The 25772-nt window shown below is 44.2% G+C and overlaps 1 protein-coding gene across 5 annotated transcripts in view; it reads left to right on the forward strand.

Moving 5' to 3' along the window:
* EVI5 (ecotropic viral integration site 5) overlaps nucleotides 1-25506 on the forward strand; it is a 146744-nt gene extending 121238 nt beyond the window's left edge. For 3 of the 5 annotated variants that reach the window (XM_077276979.1, XM_077276980.1, XM_077276981.1), the window contains 2 exons: nucleotides 3483-3578; nucleotides 23112-25506. In XM_077276979.1, coding sequence (XP_077133094.1) covers nucleotides 3483-3578; nucleotides 23112-23420 — 405 coding nt within the window. In that variant the 3' untranslated portion in view covers nucleotides 23421-25506. Of the gene's footprint in view, nucleotides 1-3482; nucleotides 3579-22575; nucleotides 22595-23111 lie in introns of all 5 variants that reach the window. The other 2 variants (XR_013218486.1, XM_077276982.1) reach the window with 2 other exon arrangements.
* Nucleotides 25507-25772: the final 266 nt, after the last annotated feature.

Below are 25772 nucleotides of genomic sequence, written 5' to 3' on the forward strand. Positions count from 1 at the left end.
TGTTTGAGACATCTAAAGAAATGGTCGTCTAATGTAGAAAAAAAAAATAAAATTTACGAGTTCTACCGTGAGTCAGTAAAGCAGCTTGAGATCATTGATATGTCTGGTTGCTTTTCATCCAAGGCAATGAGCTCACCTCACAATTTTGCCTAAGAACACTGCCATGAAAATAGAATGGGATCTAAACATCCTGCAAGAGCAACTTTTCCCAACTATCCAGGGGCAACTTGGTGACGACAATGCAAATTGAAATTTTGGGTCCATGGACCGGAAACTGCTCCGATCTCAATCCCAATGAGAATCTGCAGTCAAGCCTCAAAAAAATGGGTGGACAAATAAAACCACAGAAATTGTGATAAATACAATCACTGATTAGGCAAGAATAGGTTGTGATCTGTCAGGATGTGGCCCAGCTGCCAGGGTGTAGGACTGAAGTCTTGAAAAATGAGGGTCAATACTATAAATATTGAGTCTTGGCATCAATGTGGGTCAATAATTACTTGACAATTTAAAATTGGTCATTTTAATCATCCAGCTCCTGGTTGGCCCTAATTTATTTATTTAATCTACTTCTACTCTGCCCCCTAATATATTTTAAAGTTCACTATCCCTCCACCATCCTCCCGCTTGTGAGAAAAGCACAGCCCCTTACTCTCTCATGCCGCAGTGGTGTGGTTACTTGTCGCCATCCCCTCTGACTGCAGATGGGTAACCTACTCCAGAAGTGTAGCGTTGGCATCGCTCTGCAGGAAAAGCCCTACCTGCCAAATTCTCTCGCCTTGTGTCTTGCACCTGCCTATGGAGGAAGTCTGTTAACTGATAAACCTCATATGTGGAAAAGACTTGTGGCTGGCTTTACTTTCTCATGAAAATATTGGGAAATGACTAGAACACTGATGGGCCACAAATGTGTCTTGACTCTTTACTGATAACTCGCGTATATGAGGGCAAAGTGATTTTATGGGGTCTTTATTGTACTTCTGAAATAGAATTCCACAGCTACAAAATTGATTTGTAAAATAAAAAAGTTTGAATTCTTAATCTTTAACTAAGGGTGGAGTAGTTTTTGGTAATCGTTTGTTTATTACAGAATTACATGAGGACGATTTCCTAATTTGTATTTCTAATATTCCCATCAGTTCTGTTTTGTTTGTTTTTTAAGTTCCTTATAAAGTGATAAGTCTGCTGATTATTTGTTGCAGATGTTTGTAACACATTTTTCCTATGACCATGGAAAAGCCCTTGTCCTCAAGATAGAAAGCCAATTATTACTGTATTTGCCTGTAATCTTCATTTTTATTACTTTTATGATCTTTGCAACCAGTGACTAGATTTCTGTGGAGTTTTGGTTATAAGGTCTAACGTTTTAATGAAGTCTCCCACATACCTTAGATCACTGCTGAATATTCGTTGGGCCATCAGTTATCGCTCCTGACCACCTTAGAAGCGTGCACGTTCAGTTCTGCCAAGCATGCATGTGTTTTAATGGGGAGAGAGAAGTAAGCTGCTATGATGGAGGCTTATCTCCTAAGACAGTGTTCCCCAACTCTAGTCCTCAAGAGCCACTAACAGGTTGTGTTTTCAGGATTTCCTTAGTATGACCCAGGTGATGGAATTGTTGCCGGTCTAGATGATGGAATTCTCACCTGGGCAATACTAAGGAATTCCTGAAAAACCTGACCCGTTGATGGCTCTTGAGGACCGAACTAGGGCAACACTGTCCTAAGAGAACAGCGCGATTGGGCATTGACCTTTCGGGACTGTTAAGAAGCTCCCACACGTTATGTGGTCATCTGATCCCAGCCCATGTTGCTTTTTACAATGGTGATGCCAGAACCAATTGATGATATGACGTTGAGGGATTATATTATATGGATGCTATATAGACTACGAGACCTAATGTTGAGGCTTTCTCATTAGGGAAGACTGCGGTTAACCTCTGTGAATGAGTGACCCATGTTGGCAGTGCAACTTTTTATACTCAGTCTTTTCTCCTTTTTAAGAGAAAATTTGTGCCACATATTAATGTATGAAAGAAGGCTTCTTTTTTTTTCATATTACGATCTTTAATAAAGAAATAAAATTTGTAATTCAACAATTTTCACACTGGCCACTGGAGCTATTTGTAGTCTCATATTTCCTGAATCAAGACCAGCATAAAAGGGGTTTACTGGAGTCAAACACTTCTGATTAAAGGGAACCTGTCACCCCTAAAACCGACGGTGAGCTAAGCCCACCGGCATCAGGGGCTTATCTACAGCATTCTGTAATGCTGTAGATAAGCCCCCAATGTATCCTGAAAGATGAGAAAAAGAGGTTAGATTATACTCATCCAGGGGCGTTCCCGCTGCGGTCCGGTCCGGGGTCTCCCATCTTCTTACGATGACGTCCTCTTCTTGTCTTCACGCTGCGGCTCCGGCGCAGGCGTACTTAGCTTCCCTGTTGATGGCAGAGCAAAGTACTGCAGTGCGCAGGCACCGGGAAAGGTCAGAGCGGCCCGGCACTTGCGCACTGCAGGACTTTGCTCTGCCCTCAACAGAACAGACAAAGTACACCTGCGCCGGAGCCGCAGCGTGAAGACAAGAAGAGGACGTGATTGTAAGAAGATTGGAGGCCCCGGCCCAGACCGCAACGCCCATCGGACCGGACCACAGCGGGACCACCCCTGGATGAGTATAATCTAACCTCTTTTTCTCATCTTTCAGGTTACATTGGGGGCTTATCTACAGCATTCCAGAATGCTGTAAATAAGCCCCTGATGCCGGTGGGCTTAGCTCAACTTCCATTTTGGGGGTGTCAGGTTCCCTTTAAGAGACAAATCTTACTCCAGTCAAGGAGTGGAGTATAATTTCTGTCTTAAGGAATGCCACAATTTGTCATGAATTAAAACGAGGTGTGGTGTCGCGCCACAATCCCACACAACCTCCACTCAGTTTCTTCCAGCTTTGTCAAAATAACTTACAATTTTTTTTTTTTAATTGTGTAAGTTATTACCAAATCTGGGCTATAGTTTCCTTTTCTTTCAGGAAGAGTTTACAGCAAGGTTCCATATCAGAGGCGGGATTACAATGACCGGTAACATAATATCCACCAATCACCATAGGCGACGTCACAGCTGACCCTGCTCCCCCTCCCTTCACAATGACTTTGCACACGCTCATTTTACACTTAATTAAGTATTAAACAGTGTGTTGGGATCTGACCATTGTGGATAATGTACATGTGTTGTTTCTGAAACAATAAGCTAAAGTCCTAAAACACACGCTTAACACAATAACCTGATTTAAGAGATTTAAAGCAATAAGTAATATTTTGTGATGACACATTCTCTTTAAAGGAATTGTTATTTCGGTTTTATAAGTGTTACTCGGTCATGTGCCGTGGCCATTATGTTTATGCATGGCTGACTTGCCGCTGTGTGCTTGACTGGCAGACCACTGAGCCATCTTTTTCCTGTTTTCGCTTTCTTTTTCTTTATATAGAAAGAAGAAGGGAAAATTCAAGGACAACTCAACCACTCAGACTCCAACCAGTATATTCGTGAGTTAAAAGATCAAATTGAAGAATTGAAACAAGAGGTAAGTGCAAGCAGAAACTGCGTCTTTCTAAACACCCTCTTCATCTGTGCGTATAGTCATGTGGGCGCCATCTCCCTGCTGTACATATTGTGGTGTTACATCTTATATCTTCCTCAGCATTTGTATAATTAATGCAGGCTACAACAAAAAAAAATTCCCTAGAGTCAAGTGGAAATTACTTTTTATTTTTTTTATTTTTACTATTTTGGCTCTCCCTACAATTTAGTGTTGGAGTTATCTTTGGTAGAAGTCACCTATAGCTTTATATGTAAAATACTTATACTTTAAGGCTATGTGCACACGTTGCGGGTTTTGCTGCGGATCCACAGCGGATCTGCAGCTGCGGGTCCGCAGCAGTTTCCCATGAGTTTACAGTACAAAGTAAACCTATGGAAAACAGAAAACGCTGTGCACATGCTGCGGAAAAAAAATTGCGCGGAAACGCAGCAGTTTACATTCTGCAGCATGTCAATTCTTTGTGCGGATTCCATAGCGGTTTACACCTTATCCACAATAGGAATCCCCAGGTGTAAAACCGCAGAGGAATCCGCACTAAATCCGCATAAAAACCGTGGTAAATCCGCAGGTAAAACGCAGTGCCTTTTACCTGCTGATTTCAAAAATCCGCTGCGGAAAAATAGGCAGAGGTCCATTCTACCCAAAGGGTACGCTAACATCTGCTTATATAAAGTAGTAGCTGAGATTCTCAGCCAGAAAAGTTGGAGCGTGTCGGGCTTTTTTTTTTTTTTTTCTCACCTAGCATCCGTATGACATGCGTATGCAATGTATATGATGTGTTTATAACATCAGCTTTTACATGCAGTAATTGTCATTTCTAGCTAGTTTTCTAACTAATAAAACAATCTTGTAAATAGATATAGATAGAAATGTCAGTGAGCTATATCATCAGTGCTTTACATTTGTAGTTCTCCGTACTTGTATTTAGTTGGTAAATAAATAAATGAAAGAAATGGCGTACACTCTCTCTCAGCTGCTTAAAAAAAAAATTAAGGGGAAGCCAACAGTTGGGGCTGTTTAGAGTCTGGGAAGAGGGAAATAAACATGGAGCCTCCCAGGGTCTTTAATATCAGCTCACAGCTATATACTTACTACACAAGGGTGGACCCCCCAAAAAAATTGACGTGGGGTCCCCACTATTGTTAATAACCAGCTGCAGGCTGAGAAGGGGCTATGGATATTGGCCCCCTTCCAGACTAAGAACATCAGTCCTCTGACATCAAGCCAAGGGGTTAGTAATGGAGAGCTGTGTAGATGACACCCCCATTACTAACCCCGCAAGTTTAAGTAAAAAAATATACACACAGATAGCAAAGTCCTTTTATTTGAAACGCCCTTTTTACCCATTTATTAAGATCCAAATTAAAAAATAAAGTAATCCTCACCTGTCCGCAGATGATCCATAATGATGTCCCACGAAGAACCCCATCTCTGCTACAGCCAGATGGTGTGCCAAGCGGTAGCAGGATGCGACCGCTAAACACACCAGCGGGAACACACTGACAGTAGCGTAAGAACACGCCTGCCGTGACGAGCGGTTAGGTCGGTAAGCTGATTGCAGTTCATCGCTTATGAACTCCGGTCACCTTACTGACATCACCGGTCATCATAGCATGCGGGTGCAGGAGCTGAATGCTATTTGCATGCACTAGTCTGTTCCAGGACATGTGGGTATCTTTCCAACGTTGTGCCTGATATTTGTGTGGGAGAACTGCCCAGATGGCCTAGCGCGGAGGCTAATATTGGTCCGTTGGCTGTCCTCTGCACACACGGATTGTATATCCGCTCCTCTGACCTCCGCCATGATGACACCAGCCCCATTACTTATTGTAGATAAATGGAGATAAATTCTGGGATGTGAGTCTCCAGTGGCTTTTGTCGCCCTTACACCGTCACACCTGACTAGATGTAGAATAACAGTTTGGGTGAATCTCTGGAGGGCTGATTTATAGTAATTTTTTTTTTGTATGATGCAGTTGCCTGTAGCTTCAATCCCTGTTGAGGTTTATGTGAAACTCGTGCTGTTTTGCCTAAAGCACATGTGCAGATTTGTGGTCGCTTACCGTTGTGGAGAAAGTATGTGCGTTGTGCCGGTATAACCGAGATTGCAAAAAAGGATACTTGCCTAATGTCAGTTAAGCACTGAATTAGAAAGTAGTGGATTTGTACATAAATGTTATATAACTCTTGTAACCGTCCCTCATTGACGGCGTTGCTCAATTAGGCATCACTGTGCTGCTCTGATATTGCTCTGATCACCTCGTGTTTCCCAAGAGCGCACACTGTCTGCGTGTGATCAGGTAGTGGCTTATATATTCAGTAGTCTTCGCTAGTTATTACATACAGCTCTATAGTGAGGCCAATGTGACCTCTCATCTGAACGCCTACATCTAAGGCTACGTTCACATTTGCGGTGTGCGCCGCAGCGTCGCCGCCGCAACGCACAGCGCAAATGTGAACACATGCACAACGCTGCTTTTTGCGCCGCATGCGTCCTTTTTTCCATTGATTTTGGACGCAGCAAAAATGCAACTTGCTGCGTCCTCTGCGCCCCGACGCGGGCGCCGCAGGGACGCATGCGGCGCAAAAAGCAAGTGCACCGCATGTCCATGCGCCCCCATGTTAAATATAGGGGCGCATGATGCATGCGGCGCCGCTGCGGCGCCCGACGCTGCGGCGCTAGCCGCAAATGTGAACGTAGCCTAACTTCTAAACGTTAGACTGCAAGTATACATGTTCTGTAAGAACGCTCATTTCACGATAACCTTGCAGTCTGAAGACCGAGCGAACGAGCGCTGGTTTGTTGGATGAAATGATCTTTTGGTCTGCACAAAAAAAATCATAGTTCTCAGTGTGCAACATCATGTGTAAACAGGACAATGGCAGCCAATCAGGTCGTTCACTTCACATCTGAAGATCGGTCAGCTTGTGTAATCAGTAGTGATGAGCAAGCGTGCTCGGATATTGTGATATCGCATGCTCGGGTGTTATCAGAATATCTCGGCCGTGCTCAAGTAATATGTTTGAGTTCCGCAGCTGCATGCCTTGCGGCTGGTAGACAAACACAAGACATGCGGAAACAAACAGGCAATCCGCCATGTGTTGCGCTGAATAGTCACGGGGACTCGAACATATTACTTGAGATACTCGGATAAGACCCGAGCATGCTCTATCCGACACGATATCCAAGCACGCTCACTCATCATAGTAATCAGTAGACAAGTAGCTGATCGGTGGTTGTTCAGTGCCACCGGTCTGAGTGTAAACTGACCTTAGATGTGTAGACTTCTGTCCATATAGAAGTTGATGGGCCTGACCCATCACTGCTTTTCCACCTGTATTTTGACGTGAATGTCTTTCAATTAGTGACTTTGTGACAAATTCATGAAACATTTTGCACCTTTTTTTTTTCTCCTTTGCCTCATTGGGGGACACAGACCGTGGTGTATGCTGATGCCACTAGGAGGCTGACACTAAGTAATACAAAGAAAGTTCTCTCCTCCCCTGCAGTATACACCCTCATGCTGGCTCTCCGCTAACCAGTTCTTGCTTAGTGTCTGTAGGAGGCACACGGGGTCTGGTTCAGACCCCAACGTTTTTATTTTATTTTTTACTTTTCTGTACATTTTTATTTTTTAATTAATGGAGTGAAGGGGGCAACGGATCCTTTTCAAGGTTCCAATCTCCCCCGAACCATCAACAGGCGAGAACGCGGAGTATATAACTCCCCGTACCCTCTCCTGCGACGTGGGAAGCCATGCCTGAGCTCACTTCAGGGGGGCGACGGTTCCTTCGAGTCCCGATCGATTCCTGGAGCCAGGCCTAATGCCGGACAACTGGCCCTGTCCACCCGGGGCTGAACTCCGTGGATGTACAGAGACCCCTCTCTATGGCGTCCGAGCAGCCCCCACTGTCCCACCACTGTAAAAGCGGATGGCACAAGGAGGCAGACGGTTCCTCTCCACCTCCCTAACAAAGGGATGATGGATTGAGGGTTACACCTTTATCCCTGCACCGTCCATGCCGCACAGAACAGCGCTGAAACCCACATCCGCGGTGGCTCCATGCCAGGACGCGCACCAATGGTGAGTGGATCCATCTGCAGCGGGATATCTACATGATGACAGGCAGCCCTGGGCTTCGGCCGACGTGTAGGCCGCTTCCCGGAAGCTGCGCCCGCACTATGGCGTGCTAAGGTGACTCCGCCCGCTTTTCTGGTGCTTCTCGCCTGGCAACAACGCCCCTCACTTCTACTGCTAGTGTCGCCCGCCGGCTGCAGAAATTTAGGCCCCGGCTTGGGCCTATTCACAGAAGTCTCAAGGCTCCGCCAACAGAATTGGCGCCTCTCGTTCTCTGCGAGATTTTATCAACTCTGCAACTCCCGGTGGCCATCTTGGTCCACCCGGCCGGCTCACACAGAGGCGACAGTTTTTGTATTAAAGGGGTGCAAAGACTCTACATCAGTACCCGGGTAAGGAAGTACCAGACCAGTTGGTCTTAAAGCCACACGACCAGTATTCCCTGGTCTTAAAGGCACACTACCAGTATTCCCTGGTCTTAAAGGCACACGACCAGTATTCCCTGGTCTTAAAGGCACACGACCAGTATTCCCTGGTCTTAAAGGCACACGACCAGTATTCCCTGGTCTTAAAGGCACACGACCAGTATTCCCTGGTCTTAAAGGCACACGACCAGTATTCCCGGGTCTTAAAGGCACACGACCAGTATTCCCTGGTCTTAAAGCCGCATGACCAGTATTCCCGGGTCTTAAGGGCACATGATCAATCCGAAGCCGGTCACCTAAATGAGCTCAGGAGCCCTCCGCCGCTGATCCCAGTTTATCCCAGAGTACCTAGTTCCCCCTCAGTGGACTTCGTCACTGACCGCAATCCATGGTTCTCTGACCAAGAGATTGAATCCCTCCGTGTACCCTCTGTGGCTCGGAGTGCTCTCAGGACCGATATACATGGTCCCTTCCCTACATGGGAGCCGTCGGCTAGCAGGGGCCGCAAGTATTCTAGAAACGTACAGGCGTCTAGAAACATACAGGCATCTAGAAAATGGAAGTTTTCATTTCCTGATCCCTCACCAATGATTTGATGACAACAAGGCTCTGAATATGGATCGGATATTGCCTAGGACCTGGACTTGCCAGAGCTTCAGAAAAGGATGGACTCGCCTATTTATAGCATCAACCAATCCCGGTATATTGACGAGGACTCTGGTTCTGTTCTAGATTATGCAGTGTCCCTCGTAAGGAGACTAAACTCCCTCGTAGAGCATTTGCCATTCAGTCTGGATAAGCGATTCACTGGACAGAAGCCTCTAAATGGGATGCCATGCCTGGTCTGATTTTTAAGGGCGATAGGTCCTTTTAAAGGGCACCGATCTCCCTACACCATCAACAGACGAGCGCATGGCGTGTCGCTTCCATGTATCCTCTACTGCATCCTGACCTAACGCCAGACAACCTGCCCTGTCCACCCGGGGACCTGAACTCTGTGGATGTACAGAGGCACCCTTTTTGGCGTCCGAGCACCCCCTTTTGCATCACCACTATTTAGCGGATGATGAAAGAAGGCGAACGATTCCGCTCCACTTCCCTGTTAAGAGGATGGTGGATTGAGGGTTCCTAATTTTCTACTCTGCACCGTCAAAAGAGAGCGACAATGGCAAGAGACGGTTTCTTCCTGACCTGCTGAATGCAGCCCCGCATTCTGCCACTTGGCAGACTAACCAGGTAGAATCTCTTGTGGTATACCTACCAATATCCCTGCCCAATGTATCATCAATTAAAAATACCACGGACTGTTGGATAGCAAATCTGGTTCGTTCAGTCTTGCAGCTTCGGGTTCAGCGCTATACCCTTCCTTAGCCGCCACATGGGTTGCTTGAGCAAGAGACCTCTTGAGCAAGAGACCTTAACTACTTCAATTCACACAAGTAACCTTTCCCTGAAGACAGTACAGCTGGCCAATCAAATCTTCTGAGCGGCAGACTAACAAGGGATTGTATTTTTTCTACCGACCCAACCAGCAGTGGAAGGGTTGTCCAGGACAGTCTAGATCTAAGGGATCTTGGTTCCAAAAAGGGCGAATGAAAAGTAAGACCGATCCTGGACCTCAAACTTCTAACAACCTTTGACAAGGTCCTCCTTTTTCGGATGGAGTTCCTCTGCTCAGCCATTACTTCAACAGAAAAAGGTGGAGTTTCTGTCATCCATCGACATTCGGGATGCTTGCCCTCACATTCCTATTTTTCCTCTCTACAAAAATCCCTTCGCCTTTCCATTCGTGAACAGCATTTTCAAGTCACGACCTTGCCCTTCGGCCTGGCTACCGCACCCTGAGTGTTCGCAGGGGTTATGGCGGCTGTCATGTTCCTCTGGCACCCTAGTAGCGTGGTCGTCCTGCCCTATTTGGTCGACTTTCTAGCCGCTCTTCCAGGACTACGCTGTCGTCTATATCACTTGCGATACCCTCTCACCTGGGCTAGCAGCTAAACTTAGACAAGTTTTCCTCATTTCCAGCCCAGCAGATCCTTTTTGAGGATGATCATGCACACTTCCAGAAGGATGGTAATCCTCTCTCGAGTCAAGGTTCTGGCCCTTCAACAGGGAGCTTGCGCACTTGATCACTCATCCCCTCAGTTCATTCGATTTGCTAGGAGGGTTCGGAGGAAAAATGGTGACTACAATGGAAGCAGTTTCCTTCGCTCCACTCGTTTTCAGCCAGTCAATCAGGCTTTCAAAGGGTAGTCTCTGAGCTCCTTCCTCATCCAGGGCCTTCTCCTGGTCCAATGGTTATTAGTGATTACCAATGCCAGTCGTCTTCTCCCGATCATTGCTCTGGGGATCCGAACGGTACGGCTAATCCTACAGCAGGTCCACTGCCTTCAGGCGGGTCACCCCTTCCGACTGCAATTGGATAATGCCACGGCTGTGCCATACGTCAATCATCTAGCAGGTACCCACAGTCAAGCGCCATGGCCGAAGTACCTCACATTCTCTGATGGGCCGAGATCTATCATTCGGTGATCTTGGCAGTACATATCCCTGGAGTAGAACACTGGGCGGCAGACATATTCAGCCGTCAGGGTTTCTCCTCAAGTGAGTGGGATCTTCACCCAGAAGTCTTCCATTGGATCTGCCTTCACTGGAGTACTCCAGATGTAGGTCGGATGGCGTCCAAACTGAACGCCAATGTACTCGAGTTCATGGTTTGGCCTCGAGACCCAAGAGCTATCGCAGTGCATGCTCTGTTCTTCCATGGTACCAATTTCCATAACCCCTCTTCCACTACTTCTGAGATCTTTTTGGAAGCAGGAAGGGCCCCAGTGATCCCGGGAGACCCGCACTGACCATGTCAGGTTTTCTCGCTTGCGGTACTAGTATTTTTTCGTCTTATTGCGACAAAACCGAAAATATGGACGTCCTCGCAGGGAGTCTTCACCTGTGGTTCTTCCCTATCGCATACCGTTAGATCTTTGGGACCTTAATGGTCCTGGGGGTCTTACTGTAGACTCCTTTTTTGATCCGGACAGACTTCACTATCAGGGAAGGTCGCTTCCTTTTTTTCTCTGCGATCTTGTCATCCTGATGAGTCTTCAGAGCTTGCCGCTCTGTTCTTTCAGACTTTTTTCCTTATTAACATCAAGGCAAGGTTGTCCTCAGGCCATCCCCTTCCCTTGTTACCAAGGTGGCATTGTATTCCCACTGTTACAGGGGCATCGTCCTTCCCTCATCTTTCAGCTCCAGTCCACAAAACGGAATGGGTTCTCCTTAATCTGGACGAAGTGAGTGCTCCGAATAGGTACATATCGAGGACGGCGTCCTTCCGAAGATTGGACACTTTAATTGGGCTTCCTGATGGTAAGAAGGCTTCCTGCTGGTCAGAGGAAAGGTTTAGCCGTTTCATCGGCCATGTTAGCCTGGTGGATTCGTTTCACCATCCAGGAGTCCTTCCGTGCTAGATGTCAGCCTATCTCCCTGTCTGAGAGCTCTAGTCACCAGACGTCGGCAAGCACAGTTGCAAGCTTGCGGATTCGTCCAGTCCGCATGCATTCTTAAAGCACTATAATTCCCACTCTTCCACAGCTGTGAGTTTGGGCAGGCGGACTCTGCAGGCCGAGGTGGCGCACTTGTAAGTAGCGGTTACAAAGGGCCTGATCTGATGTTCTCCCCACCCAGGGACTGCTTTGGGACATCCCACGGTCTGTGTCCCCCAATGAGGCGAAGGAGAAATAAGGATTTAAAATCCTTTTCTCCGAGCCATTCATTGGGGGACACAGCTCCCACCCTGTTATTAGCTTGTGCTTCTTTTATAATTGGACATGCTATACTCTCATATATAATGTGACATGCTATACGCTCATATATTGTTATTGATCTCCTACTGCTTTTACACCGAACTGGTTAGCTGAGAGCCAGCATGAGGGTGTATACTGCAGGGGAGGAGCTAAATTTCTTTGTATAACTTAGTGTCAGCCTCCTAGTGGCAGCAGCATACACCCACGGTCTGTGTCCCCCAATGAATGGCTCGGAGAAAAGGATTTTATGGTGAGTACACAAAAAAAACCTATTTTTCCCCCAAAATGTCTTTGGTGGTTTGAGTTAGTTTTTTCTGTTTTTTTTGTTTTTTTTTGTTTTTTTATGTTTGTGGAGTTTCCCGGCAGTATTGTAATGTGACTTTTTTAATAAGTAGCAAGTTTTGGCGCATCTCACGCAGTCCCCTCTAGGGTGATTTTATAGAAGTCCGTTTTAAAGTCGCAATTTTTGTTACCTTTTCAAAGTATTTTTTTTTCTGCACTAAAATGTCGAAAAATCGGTTGAAAGCAGAAGCAAAAAAAAAAACAATTTGGGGCTTAAATCTGGCACAGAAAGTCACCAAAAATCACAAGTTAAAAAAGAAAAGTGATCTTCATAAAAACTGCAAATGATTAGTTGAGCCCTATATGTAGAACTTGTGCTAGCAACTAAAGCTTCAGATCTTGAGGAATGTTACTGACCATGGTCCTGAGGGATCTACATGGGCTGCATTCGCTCTGATATCTCATAAAGCAGCAAAAATTACAAATGTTAATATTGATCTTATGATTATCATTTACAAAGCAAGTATCTGCTCCTAAACTTTTTTGCTTGGGGCGCATGACCATTCACTCATATGAGGGTTATCCTGAGTGGGCTATGTTCTTCTCCCTTTGGACTTCCAGTTCCATGTTCCTTATGAAGAGCGCTGCAACCAGCCAGATGTTCAGTGGAGAAATGGAACTGTCACCACCACCATAGGCACTCGCATCACTTACACCATGATGTTTCTGCAATGTACCATATACGAACATCTTGGGTTATGGCTTTCTTTTAGCGTTGCATGTTTTTGGTCTTACCCACCACATGGCCAGCTTCCATCCAATGTGAATTGGTACCTTTACAAGAGGATATGTCATATTTGATCTTACAGACCGCCTCTAATTGATGATCTGGACATATTTATTTTTTTTCTTTTTATAGGGGCTGAGTAACGTCTCATGTTGGGTGTCTAACAGTTCAGTAGAAAACAAATTGGATCCTTTGGGGCTGTGCTGAATCACTTGATCAGGTTTTTGGTCATTAATCCATTGAGTTATTTTGAAACCGACGGATTTGATAGAAGCTTATGCAAGTGGTAATAAGATCTCCTCCTCTGTGCCAAACCCTGCAATATAAGCTTCAGGCCATGAATTATACAGAGGCTTGCAATGGATCCCCAGGCATTTGTACCTTGGCAAACATTAAACTTTGCTTAAATTGCTTGCCTTGTCCACAGTGGAGATGGCTGTCCATTGTAGGCTTGATAGAACAATAGATACAAGCATTTAGATGTCCTCTACTAGTACAAATCTAGGAAACTATTACTGGACTAGTGATATATGCTCAAGAGAGCCCCATTTCGCAAATATCAATATTATACAAATAGAGGAGGAACAACTTTTTTGTTTTACCACCCGGTAGTGGACTTCAAAATCTGACGTTGAGTGAGATCTGCTTTCATTATGTGTGATGGCTCGGTTCGGAAGGGAAAAGGCAGTTGTGGCAGAGAAGTGCGCCTGCTCACTAGATGAACAATATTAGGGAACTGCTTCTTCAGCAATTTTTGAAAGACCTAAAACCATTCTCCCATTATTTCCCTGCACGCCAGACTGCACATGGTGAATAGACGCCAATCACTTCCTCCAAACCACCTGCCATGTTAGAGGTCATTTCCACACCTTTTATTCTCAAGACCATCATGATCTGCCGATTGCTCCAGGTCTGCCGAATGCCGCGGGTCCAGGTCTGCCGAATGCCGCGGGTCCAGGTCTGCCGAATGCCGCGGGTCCAGGTCTGCCGATTGCCGCAGGTCCAGGTCTGCCGAATGCCTCGGGTCCATGTCTGCCGAATGCCTCGGGTCCATGTCTGCCGAATGCCTCGGGTCCAGGTCTGCCGAATGCCGCGGGTCCAGATCTGCCGAATGCCTCGGGTCCAGATCTGCCGAATGCCTCGGGTCCAGGTCTGCCGATTGCCGCAGGTCCAGGTCTGCCGAATGCCTCGGGTACAGGTCTGCCGAATGCCTCGGGTCCAGGTCACCAGGGCTCTGGCAGCACCAGTAGCAAAGGTTGGCTAGCTGTACACACTGCAGGGGAGTTACATGGATTGGACAAATGTTCACTGAAGGGCCAGTTTCGACAATTTCTCTCAATTCTTACTCACTGGCCGATTTCTTATGCACAAATTACTAAAAAACCAAAGTGTAGGTATGTGTAATGCTATAGTTCAGAAGGAACGATGGAAGCATATTGTGCAGATTTTAGTTACAATGCATTTATGGGTCACCGTATACGAGCAGATACATTCTACTTCCCCCCTCTCCTATGAGTCGGTGACATTAGAGGTGTGAATATACCATACTAGCTCTTCTGTACTTGCACATTACACCTTACTCGATGAAAGAAGCCGTGCAACATCTGGTCTTGCTGACTTTTGCAAATACTTTTAAGAGAACTGAGAGTTTTGCAGCAGCAAACTCTACCTTAATTCAGCTTTGACCACTGTTGGGGAAATACTATTCTGAATACTGCGAAAAAGCTAAGAGGGAGGGAATTTCCCATGGCCGGCAATACATTGCTTGTCACTAAGACTAATGTGCATTAGAAATGAAGTGTAGAAAAATGAAAAAAAAAAAACCACATCTGAACCTGTACAATTTAGTATATCACAATTTACCCCCCTAAAACCCAAAGAATATAAAAATGTATGTGATTCCCAGCAATATGTGACATGTAGCCTTTCTGCTACCTGCAATGTCCACTAAGTGGCGCTGTTCTCTAGTCATACCTGCTTGCCTGTAGCTGATACGGTGATTTTATATGTACACACATACAAAAATCTGTTTTATTAAACATTTGAAGTGGATGTAAAGAGATTTAAGGACATTAACGTGCATTTAAAGACGAATTTTACCCATTTTTTTTTGCTTAGTGCAAGGAACATTAGTTAGTGCAGATTGTGCAAGTTCTATTAACTCCAGCACTCAAATATATAATAATTCTACAATTTTTGGGGTGTTAGATCAATTTAGTACAGCAGCTAAAAAAATCGCTGCATAGCAAAGGTTCAATCAGATGTTAGATGGTTTCTAAGCCATAGCCTGCAATTTATTTATTTTTTTTTGCAGCTACAACACCTTTATGTATATGATGAATGATGGCATGACAAATATATTTTTAGAAAGTAAAAAATAGGCCCAGTGCAGTGAATCAAATATTAAAGGGAACCTGTCACCCCCAAAATGGAAGTTGAGCTAAGCCCACCGGCATCAGGGGCTTATCTACCGCATTCTGTAATACTGTAGATAAGCCCCCGATGTATCCTAAAAGATGAGAAAAAGAGGTTATATTATACTCACCTGGGCGGTCCCGCTGCGGTGGGCGTCGCGGTCCGGGGCCTCCTATCTTCATCAGATGATGTCCTCTTCTTGTCTTCACGCTCCGGCGCAGGCGTACTCTGTCTGTCCTGTTGAGGGCAGAGCAAAGTACTGCAGGCGCTGGGCCTCTTTGACCTTTCCCGGCGCCTGCACACTGCAGTACTTTGCTCTGCCCTCAAGGGCAGACAAAGTACGCATGCGCCGGAGCTGCGGCGTGAAGACTAGAAGAGGATCTTGATCTTAAGAAGATGGGAGGCCCCGGGAACGGACCGCGACACCCTCCGCAGCGGGACTGCCCCCGGGTGAGTATAATCTAACCTCTTTTTCTCATCTTTCAGGATACATCGGGGGCTTATCTACAGCATTCTGTAGATAAGCCCCTGGTGCCGGTGGGCTTAGCTCATCTTCGATTTTGGGGGTGACAGGTTCCCTTTAAATGTTTTTTTTTTTTTTTCTTTTTTTCATTATTATATCACCCACAGTGGCATAGTTTCGGTCCATATGGGCTTGGGAGAGGTCCTAACTTAGAGGACTGGTCTATACCTTTTGAAGCCTTACACCTAAAATCCTTGCTGGTGTTGTATCTATATTTTTTTCACTCTGTATATCTGTCTCTAGAGAGTGTGTGCACACCCATACGTAAATATATTTCTAAAGATGCTATTGAGATGGAATTCTCACCAGATGTGGGTAAAACCAGTGAGCTATCTCAAGAGCTTTGCAACCTTATTGTTGGAAAACATATTGATGGCATTAGTGACAGTAGAATTTCTAAACTACTGAAGGTTTCAGTGAGCTTTGTTGGGGCCATAATCTGGAAGTGGAAAGAACATAAATTCACCATAAACTAGCCACAACCAGATGCTCACTGCAAGATTTCAGACAGAGGAGTAAAAAGAATTATCAGAAAAGTTGTGAAAGAGCCAAGGATAATCTGTGAAGAACTACAGAAACACCTGCAATCAGCAGGTACAATTGTTTCAAAGAAAATCATAAGGGTTGTTCTCAACCTCCATGACCTGTATGCAAGCTCATCACACAAGACTTCATTGCTGAACATTAAAGCATGTTCAAGCGTTTTAAAGTTTGTTAAACATTTATTCGAGTCTGTGAAATATTGGGAGAATAAAGTCTGGACAGATGAGACTAAAATGGAACTCTTTGGATGTCACAATACAAACCATGTGTGGAGGCCAAAAGGCACTGCATACCATCCCAAAAACACCATACCTACAGTGAAATTTGGAGGTGGAAACATCATGGTATGAGGCTATTTTTCAGCATACTGCACTGGCAAGCTTCTTATCATTGAAGAAAGGATGAATGGACAAATGTACAGAGACAGACTTGATAAAAATATTCTGCCATCAACCAGGATGATGAAGATAAAACGAGGGTGGTCATTTCAGCAAGGCAATGATCCCAAGGACAGAGCCAAGGAAACTCCTCAATTGGTTTCACAGAAAATAAAGCTGCTAGAATGTCCCAGCCAATGACCTGACCTGAATCCAATAGAAAATTTATGGAAGGAGCTAAAGCTCAGAAATCACAGAAGGAGCCTACAGGACCTTCAGAATTTAAAGAATGTTTGTGTGGAAGAATAGGCCACAATCACACCTGAGCAAGGCATGCTACTAGTTTCTCCACTCAGGAGGCATCTTGAAGCTTCATCACCAACAAAGGCTTTGTATGACGTATTACATTCAGTAAGCGTGGTCAATACCTTTTCTCTGTTATTTCTTATTATTACACACAATTTATGGGCTATAAAACTCACTTCATAATTTTATGGACAAAAATTGATATAATTTTGTAAACTAGCTCTCTTCATCCTATGGCTCTTCAGACGTTGCATAGTAGTTATAGTCTTGCAACAGGTTGGAAACCACTGCTCCAGACTGTTCTCATCCTTGGACTTGTACACAACGTTCTATTTATGTTCTAAACCATAATAAATCTCTTTTCACCCTTTTTCCTGCCCTCATCAAACCATTGAAATCCAATGATTTATCAGCCTTCGCGTCGTCCTGCTTTTATGGTTCTCGGCGGTTGCTTAGCTTCTGCCTGTTTCCTGCTGGATGTTGCAAGATCTGCCTGCTCTACCTAGATTACAGGAGTGGCCCAAGAGATTACAAGATAGACATGCCGCACACATGTATCCTGCAGACCACAGGAATGTGACGCTTTACATCTTGTTACTGGTGTAGACCCTCATTACTTGCTGCACCAATATGGAACGGATTACACCCCCTACTAGCAAACTCCCAGATAAATGATACCGGCTTCTCAATCACAAAATTGTACATGTGTATTCTCCATTTAAGGGCTTTTCCCTAAATAACAAGTTGGCCTCTATCCCCCCCAATAAAAATAATAATAATAAAAAATAAGGGTATAAGCGATTTCTATTATGTTGTGTGCATTAATTAAGACCTCACAGAATGTTGGTCTCAAGACTTCATCTTTGTCTTGAGCCAAGTCCAATGGATAGAGGAGAACTTGCTGATCACCGGGGTTCTGACTGCTGCGGCCCCCACTAATTCCCAGAAAGGAGCTTCGGAGCCAAGAGAATCGGTCTGAATGGAGTGGATGGAGGGGCTTATTCATGGCAGCCACTCAATTGTCTGTGGGATTGCTGCCCCTTTCTTGGGGTTTGAGACCCAATCTTTGGGTGACTGGGGGTTCCAGCAGTGCGGCTCCCAGTGCTCAGCAATTCCTATCTTATGGATAACTTATTTTTTAACTAACCCTATTAGTTCATGGGACGGCACCAATGTGGCCAAATTAAGGGTATATTCACATGATTTGCTTCTAGCCTTATTGTTGATATACCTTTTGGACTTCCTTCATACAGTTATTGATTTTTTTTTTTTCTTATTTTCATTGACATCCTTAGTTTGATGCATTTTTCACTCCTGTCCTCTCCTACAGAACGCTGCATTTGGTAAAAAAAAAGCCACTGACCCCAAAAATGCATTGTAGAATCATAATTGTTCCTTATTAGAGTCCCTTGTTCTGGTAATCAGAGTAAATAAGCAAATTTGCTAATATTTTAGTTGTGAAACGCTTGGTCTAACAACCAAATGGATGAGTTGTCACCCACTTTTTAAAAGTAGCCAGTTTGTTAGGGCTTTATAATTTGGTTTATTGTACCCATGATTAAAGGAAATGTAAATGTTAGATTCAAAAATAGAAATCAAATATTCCATTTTCTTGCAACTTATTTCTGCTCTTCTTAAAACATACAAGTAAAGATCTGAGCGTTTCCTAAATGGTCAATAATTTTTCGGACCCTTTCTTGTATACTTGTGAAGTATAGTTCTTCCTGTAAATGACAATCAAGGGACTTCCCTCACTAGTGCACTCCACTGCTCCATAGCTAATGTGGAGACAAAAGTAGATCTGGTCTTTTGCACAAAAGCAAGATCTTACCCGTCCACTGCACTCCTGATCCCAAGGACAGGGCGCTATATGGCTGGAGTTATGGTCGCACCCGCGCTTCACCCCAATATTCATGGTTTACGGAGAGCACAGTCCCATAAATAGTGTCATAGAGCGAGGTCTCCAGACCAACATAATGGAGACCCCCTGTACCAGCTTTATTCCATTGGCTTTTGTTAAATTAAACTTTAAAAAAAAATGTTTGATTATTAAAATTTGTCTACTTCCCCTCCCTCCATAGTCTAGTCTAGTCGTTATATATTTTTGCATGAGGTTTTGGTTGCGCAGACTTTCCAGTGGTTGTGATCAGTAGAGGAGCCTGTGCATTGATTGGTGTCCTGTCCCCTGCTTGCAGTTTGTGTTTTTCATATGTTTTTCATGCAGTCCTTTTCAGAATGGAGATCCTTACTGATCTGTATGTGTTCACATAATTAAGTTTAATTTAAAAAATCGCCTTCATACTGTTTTAACTAGAGCATTTATGGCATGTTGTAGGGTTGAGACTTTTTTTTTATTTTTTTCAGCCTTTTATGTTTAACAAACTTGTATATTTCCCAGACAATATTATACTTTGTCTCTACCACTAGCAACTGACAAAGAAAAAAAGTGTCGCTCATATTTATTTCTCATTTATATAGCGGTATCATATTCTGCAGCACTTTACTGACATTGTTGTCGCTGTCACCATTGGGGCTCACAATCTACGGTAGATTCACTATCAGGTTTTGGAATGTGGGAGAAAAACGGAGAACCTGGAGGAAACCCACGTAAACCCTGGGAGAACATACAAACTCCTTGCAGATGTCGTCCTTGGTGGGATTTGAACCCAGGACCCCATTGCTGCAAAGCAACAGTGCTAACCACTGAGCCACCATACAGTGCTAACTACTGCATTCATACAGTGTAGGAGTAGCATGGGATCTAATAGCCATATCTCATGAAATTTTCACTGGAGGAACCTTTTTGTATGGTCGCTTCAGAAACTTTAAATATTATTATAGTACTCTTTATCTGCCAGCATTGCTTCAGTATTGTGTTAGTAAAGAGTTTTGTCTAGTTTGGGAACTTGTCACCATAAAAATACCATCCAATCTGCAGGCACCATGTTGTAGAGGAAGGGGAGCAGAGCAGATTGATAGCTTTGGAAGTAATGATTCAGTAGTATTTTCTGTGTTTTCCATCACTTAATAGTCTGCTTTTTCTGTGGTTTTCAGTCCAGTAGGCGGTCCTATCAGTGACTGACAGCTACCGCTGCATGTACTCCTATCAGTAACTGACAGCTACCGCTGCATGTACTCCTATCAGTAACTGACAGCTACCGCTGCATGTACTCCTATCAGTGACTGACAGGTACCGCTGCATGTACTCCTATTGGTGACTGACAGCTACCGCTGCATGTACTCCTCCTATCAGTGACTGACAGCTACTGCTGCATGTACTCCTATCAGTGACTGACAGCTACTGCTGCATGTACTCCTTTCAGTGACTGACAGGTACCGCTGCATGTACTCCTATTGGTGACTGACAGCTACCGCTGCATGTACTCCTCCTATCAGTGACTGACAGCTACTGCTGCATGTACTCCTATCAGTGACTGACAGCTACTGCTGCATGTACTCCTTTCAGTGACTGACGGCTACTGCTGCATGTACTCCTATCAGTGACTGACAGCTACCGCTGCATGTACTCCTATCTCTTGTCTCTATAGGACTGCCCACTGGACTGTAAATCCCAGAAACGACAGATTAAATGATGAAATCCCAGGTTCTAGTAAGTCATTTCACACAATACATATCAATCTGCTCCGCTCCGCTCCCCCTGCTCTGTGTCTATGCCATGGTGTCTGTAGATTTGACTGCTTCTTCATGGTGACAGGCTTTCTTTAAATCATGAGTAATGTTCTGATCAATAATTAGTTCCGTTCTCATAATACCATAGATCTAGACACAAATTCAAAATTAGGGGGAAAAATAGTGTAGATTGTCCACGATGATTTTCTACATACACATTATGCATTTTGTTTCCCTTCACATCCGTGGCAGGGACTCCATTATGGATTCCATAAAAATCACTTATACCAAGGTTACACCCCATAATTTTATATCACAAATCAGTGGGGTCTGTCGGGCGCTGTTAGGCCATGTTCACACTTTGCGGGTTTTACCGCGGAACCGCAGCGTTTCTGCAGCTGCGGGTCCGCAGCAGTTTCCATTGCGTTTACATGTAAACCCTATGGAAACCGCAATCCGCTGTGCACATGCTGCGGGAAAAACCGGGCAGAAACGCAGCGGTTTACATTCCGCAGCATGTCAGTTCTTTGTGCAGAATCGCGGCGATTCTGCACGCATAGGAATGCATTGATTGGCTAACTTCCCGCATGGGGCTGTGCCCACGATGCGGGAAGTAAGCGGATAATATGCGGATGGTACCCGGGGTGGAGGAGAGGAGACTCTCCTCCAGGCCCTGGAAACCATATTTGTGTAAAAAAAAAAAAAAGAAGAATTAAAATAAAAAATGATATACTCACCTCTCAGCGCTGCACGCGGCCGTCCGGTCTCAGTTGCTGTGCGAGCAGGACCTGAGATGACGCTGCGGTCACATGACCGTGACGTCACAAAGGTCCTTCTCGCACGGCATCTTTGGAACCGGACCGCCGCGTGCAGCGCCGAGGAGATCGGGACATCAGAGGGTGAGTATATAACCATGTTTTATTATTTTTAACATTACTACTGATGCTGCATATTGCTGCATATGCAGCATCAATAGTATAGGAGTAAACCCGCAGCGGAAACTGCAAAACAAACCGTGATAAATCTGCAGGGATAACCTCAGCGGTTTTGCCCTGCAGATTTATCAAATCAGCTGCGGGAGAACCCGCAGAGGACCCCGCAAAGTGTGCACATAGCCTTAGTGTCAGTAGAGATTCAACATCTAAAGGGAATTCGTCACCAGGTTTTTGCTACCCCATCTGAGAGCAGCATGACGTAGGGGCAGAGAACCCCATTCCAGCGATGTCACTTTATCAAAATTGCAGCAAGCAGCCTATAAAGTCCATTTTCTCTGAATGCTAAGCTGTGTATCACCCCACCCACGAAGCTAGCAGCTTTTCTGCCTATGCACAGTTTACACTGAAATCAGCCAAGCAGTGGTGGGAGCTGGATTATACAGAGCTCATAAATATGGAGGACAGCTTGACAGCAGGGTTACTAGTCCTCTAGTGATAATCGCTTGCTCATAGAACTGAGATTTTTATCAAAACTACAGCAAACAGCCCAGTAGGCAACACATTGCTGGAATCAGGGTTTCTGTCGCCACATTATGCTGATCTGATTTAAGTGGCAAAACCCTAATGATAGATTACTTTATTAAAAAAAAAAAAAAAAACTGAAGAAACTTATCAAGTAGCAACTCAAAAAGAAACTGAATTTATGTAATTTTTCTTTCCTGTCCCTAAGACACTGAATATAACCATTTCATTGCATGATAGAATTTGTTGTAATTTGTTTAGTTTTCTATTGACTTATTTATTTATTTTCACAATTTAACAAAATGTGCACAATGTTTAATATCGCCTGTTTCCACACATGCCTGACTCCAAGGAACAGTCAGCAGCTCCAGGTAAGGTTGAGCCCGCCACGTGTGGGGCTAGGCTTCTCCCATGGCCGCTTGCTGCAGTCATACCTGTGTGTTATTACCATGTACCGCCCGCCTTGTGCTGCACAATCCGTGACTATACATCTGCCCGCGGTGCGTGCTGGCGTGTGGCTGGGAATGCTACCAAATGTCTCCGTGCATGTCAGGAGTGTGACGTTGGGGCCTCAACAAATATGAGCCAAAGTTCAGCTTCGACCAAAACTGATAAAACCAGAGCACTTATATTTGCAAACGTGTGTGCACGTCCTGTGAAATGTGTGTGTGCACGCCATTGTGTCATATCATGTGGCTATTACAGCTGTTGTTGGGCATTAATGGGCAAGATTATATATAATTTTTTTAATAAAAATATATAAATGTATAAATATTTAAAAATGTATAATATATAAATATATCATTTTTATATCTATTTTTTATATATTATTTTTTAATATGTATTTTTATATATATTCTACAAATTTTATTTTATTTTTTTTAACAGGTGCAGTGTCTAAAAGGCCACAGGGGCCTCCAAGGCCAACACACTTTTGATGGGATCCATATTGTCAATCATATAATTGGAGATGACGTGTCCTTCCATTCCTCTGATGAAGACTTCGCCACCAGCTCACTACAGCCGGAGGCTGTTCACTATGGCCTGGCCAAAAACCACAAAAGGTTGGTTTTGCTCCCTTCTGATTTGGACAGCAGTGATAGCGATCCAGAAGAACTAACCATCATTACAGATTCCAATGGAGTGGTCCCAAAACAAATTGGAAAAAGAACAGAGTCTTACTCCACTACGGTGTGAAACGAGTCTTACTCCACTACGGTGTGAAACGAGTCTTACTCCACTACGGTGTGAAACGAGTCTTACTCCACTACGGTGTGAAACGAGTCTTACTCCACTACGGTGTGAGCAGAGTCTTACTCCACTACGGTGTGAAACGAGTCTTACTCCACTACGGTGTGAGCAGAGTCTTACTCCACTACGGTGTGAAACGAGTCTTACTCCACTACGGTGTGAGCAGAGTCTTACTCCACTACGGTGTGAGCATCACTGTGACTTTATTTTTTTTTTTTATCAACCATACGGTCATGACAATGAAATGTTACAGTACGCGGATCATCCTACAATCAGACCTGACTGACCCAGCATGTATAGAACTTCTACTTGCCTTCACTTGCCTTTTGCCAAAAGTTCATCATTGCCATACGCTAGACAGCCGCTCCATGGCCACGTTTGCTATAACAGTATTATCAGAAAATATGTGATGTCTCCGAATGTTTCTGCTCCTCATACACCCCTGATGGAGACCACTTATGGGGATACGTCTGGTCGTTCTTTCTTTTCTTTCACCTGTATAAGAGAAAAACGTGCAATATTTTACCTGCGTCTCTTGAACAAAATGTCTGTTTTGTTAGTGTGGATATATTTATGGTTGACATATCGCACATCATTTGATGATGAAACCCACCAGCTTGTCAATGTATGAAAGGCTAGATTGCAAATATTCGAGATTACCCATAAGACCAGACATTCAGTAGCTGTCTGCCAAGGTTGGTGCCGGCTCACAAGCGCTCCTTACCCCCCTACCTTCATGTTCTCAGAATAGTAGTGGGGTGTAAGCAGTTTCGAAACATCTTTCTTTGGCTGTGAATCTCCTATAGGAACCAAACGATCAGGCATGTTGAAATTCAACATGTCCAATCCCTTTTCTCATTAGCAGAACATGAAATATACATCAGATGCTCAACTGGTCCCACCAAAATGTACAGTTTGGTCAGTTCCGTGACCACCTTGAGGGCTGAAGTTACAAAACGGTGCTCTGGGTGTCATATCTGATCTTTGTAGTATTAATCTTTCTGTTTGTTTTTGTTTTTTTAACTTCTCACGAGACACTAAATCAAATCTTGCATTGAGGTGCATATAACACTCCACAAATGAAATGGAAGTACGGTATGGTGGACGGGTAAGGGGTAGGGTCAGATATTGGGGATTCATGGCTGAGGATGGGCCTGTACGCTGTGCACACTCGTATGTCAGGACGATCTGTGCAAGTAGAGATCAGCGAATGGCTGCTCGTTTCCAGAACTGCAGACACGGACTTGTCCAAGTTGGTGATTGTCCAGTATTAGTGTGTTTTTCCAGAAACAGCGCCCCCCTTGTCCATGGGCGGTGTTCGGTATTGCGCGTCATCTTCATTCCCTCTTAAGCCAATAGCGCTCGTCCGTGATACCAGACAACCATATTAAGCCGACCTGTTCCCAGTTTGCCATTCCAATATTTTGACCAACTCCCATCTCTCCTCCAGTGTTTGTCATATCCTCGAGGACACGAAGATTTTATTTTTTAGTCTTTACCGTGACAGTCCTCCAAACTGTCGCAGGTTATTTTATGGGAATGCATCGAAAGATCACTGTGCAGTAGCCTAAAATGTCTTAAAGCTGCAAAATGAGACCAAATGTCAGTGATTTTATATTTCTGTTTCCATTTTTTTAAAGCCTTTCTTTTATTTTAAGTTGTGTTTCAATGTTAACAGGTCAATTAATGTAACTTGTGAGATATTTTGTACATAAATATACATATTTCATGCAGAAGGTGCACATCGCACAATCATCCTTTTTATACCTAGAATGTAAATGTTGAATTATAACCGATCCTGTACCATAAGAGGGGAAAAAAATGGACGTTTCTTTGTAAATAGAATTGTTTACTGATCATGCAAAAGAACACTAATCATATCTGTGAAATAGCGCCAGAACCGAACATTGCATTTCACATTAGAAATGTCATCACTTAACAGATGCTTGATAAAACACTATTGATGGAAATCTTTTAACATTATATATATATATGTATATGTAACTAAAATAAAAAATTTTTCATGATTTAATTCGGTATTTGGTCTATATAAATTAACTGCTGTGACTTAAAGTGAATCCATCAGGAGGTTTTTGCTATATAATCTGAGAGCAGCATTATATAGGGGCAGAGACCCTGATTCCAGTGATGTCACTTACTAGGCTGTGTGTTGCGGTTTCAATAAAATCAGTATTTTATCAGCAGCAAATGATCACTACAGGACTAGGTGCCCTGTGCATCCTATTCAACTTGTTCTGCGTTACCATGCCCCCACCACTGATTTTCAGCTCCTGCCTA

This window comes from Ranitomeya variabilis, chromosome 8 (genome assembly GCF_051348905.1).
Source record: "Ranitomeya variabilis isolate aRanVar5 chromosome 8, aRanVar5.hap1, whole genome shotgun sequence".
Lineage (NCBI taxonomy): Eukaryota > Metazoa > Chordata > Amphibia > Anura > Dendrobatidae > Ranitomeya > Ranitomeya variabilis.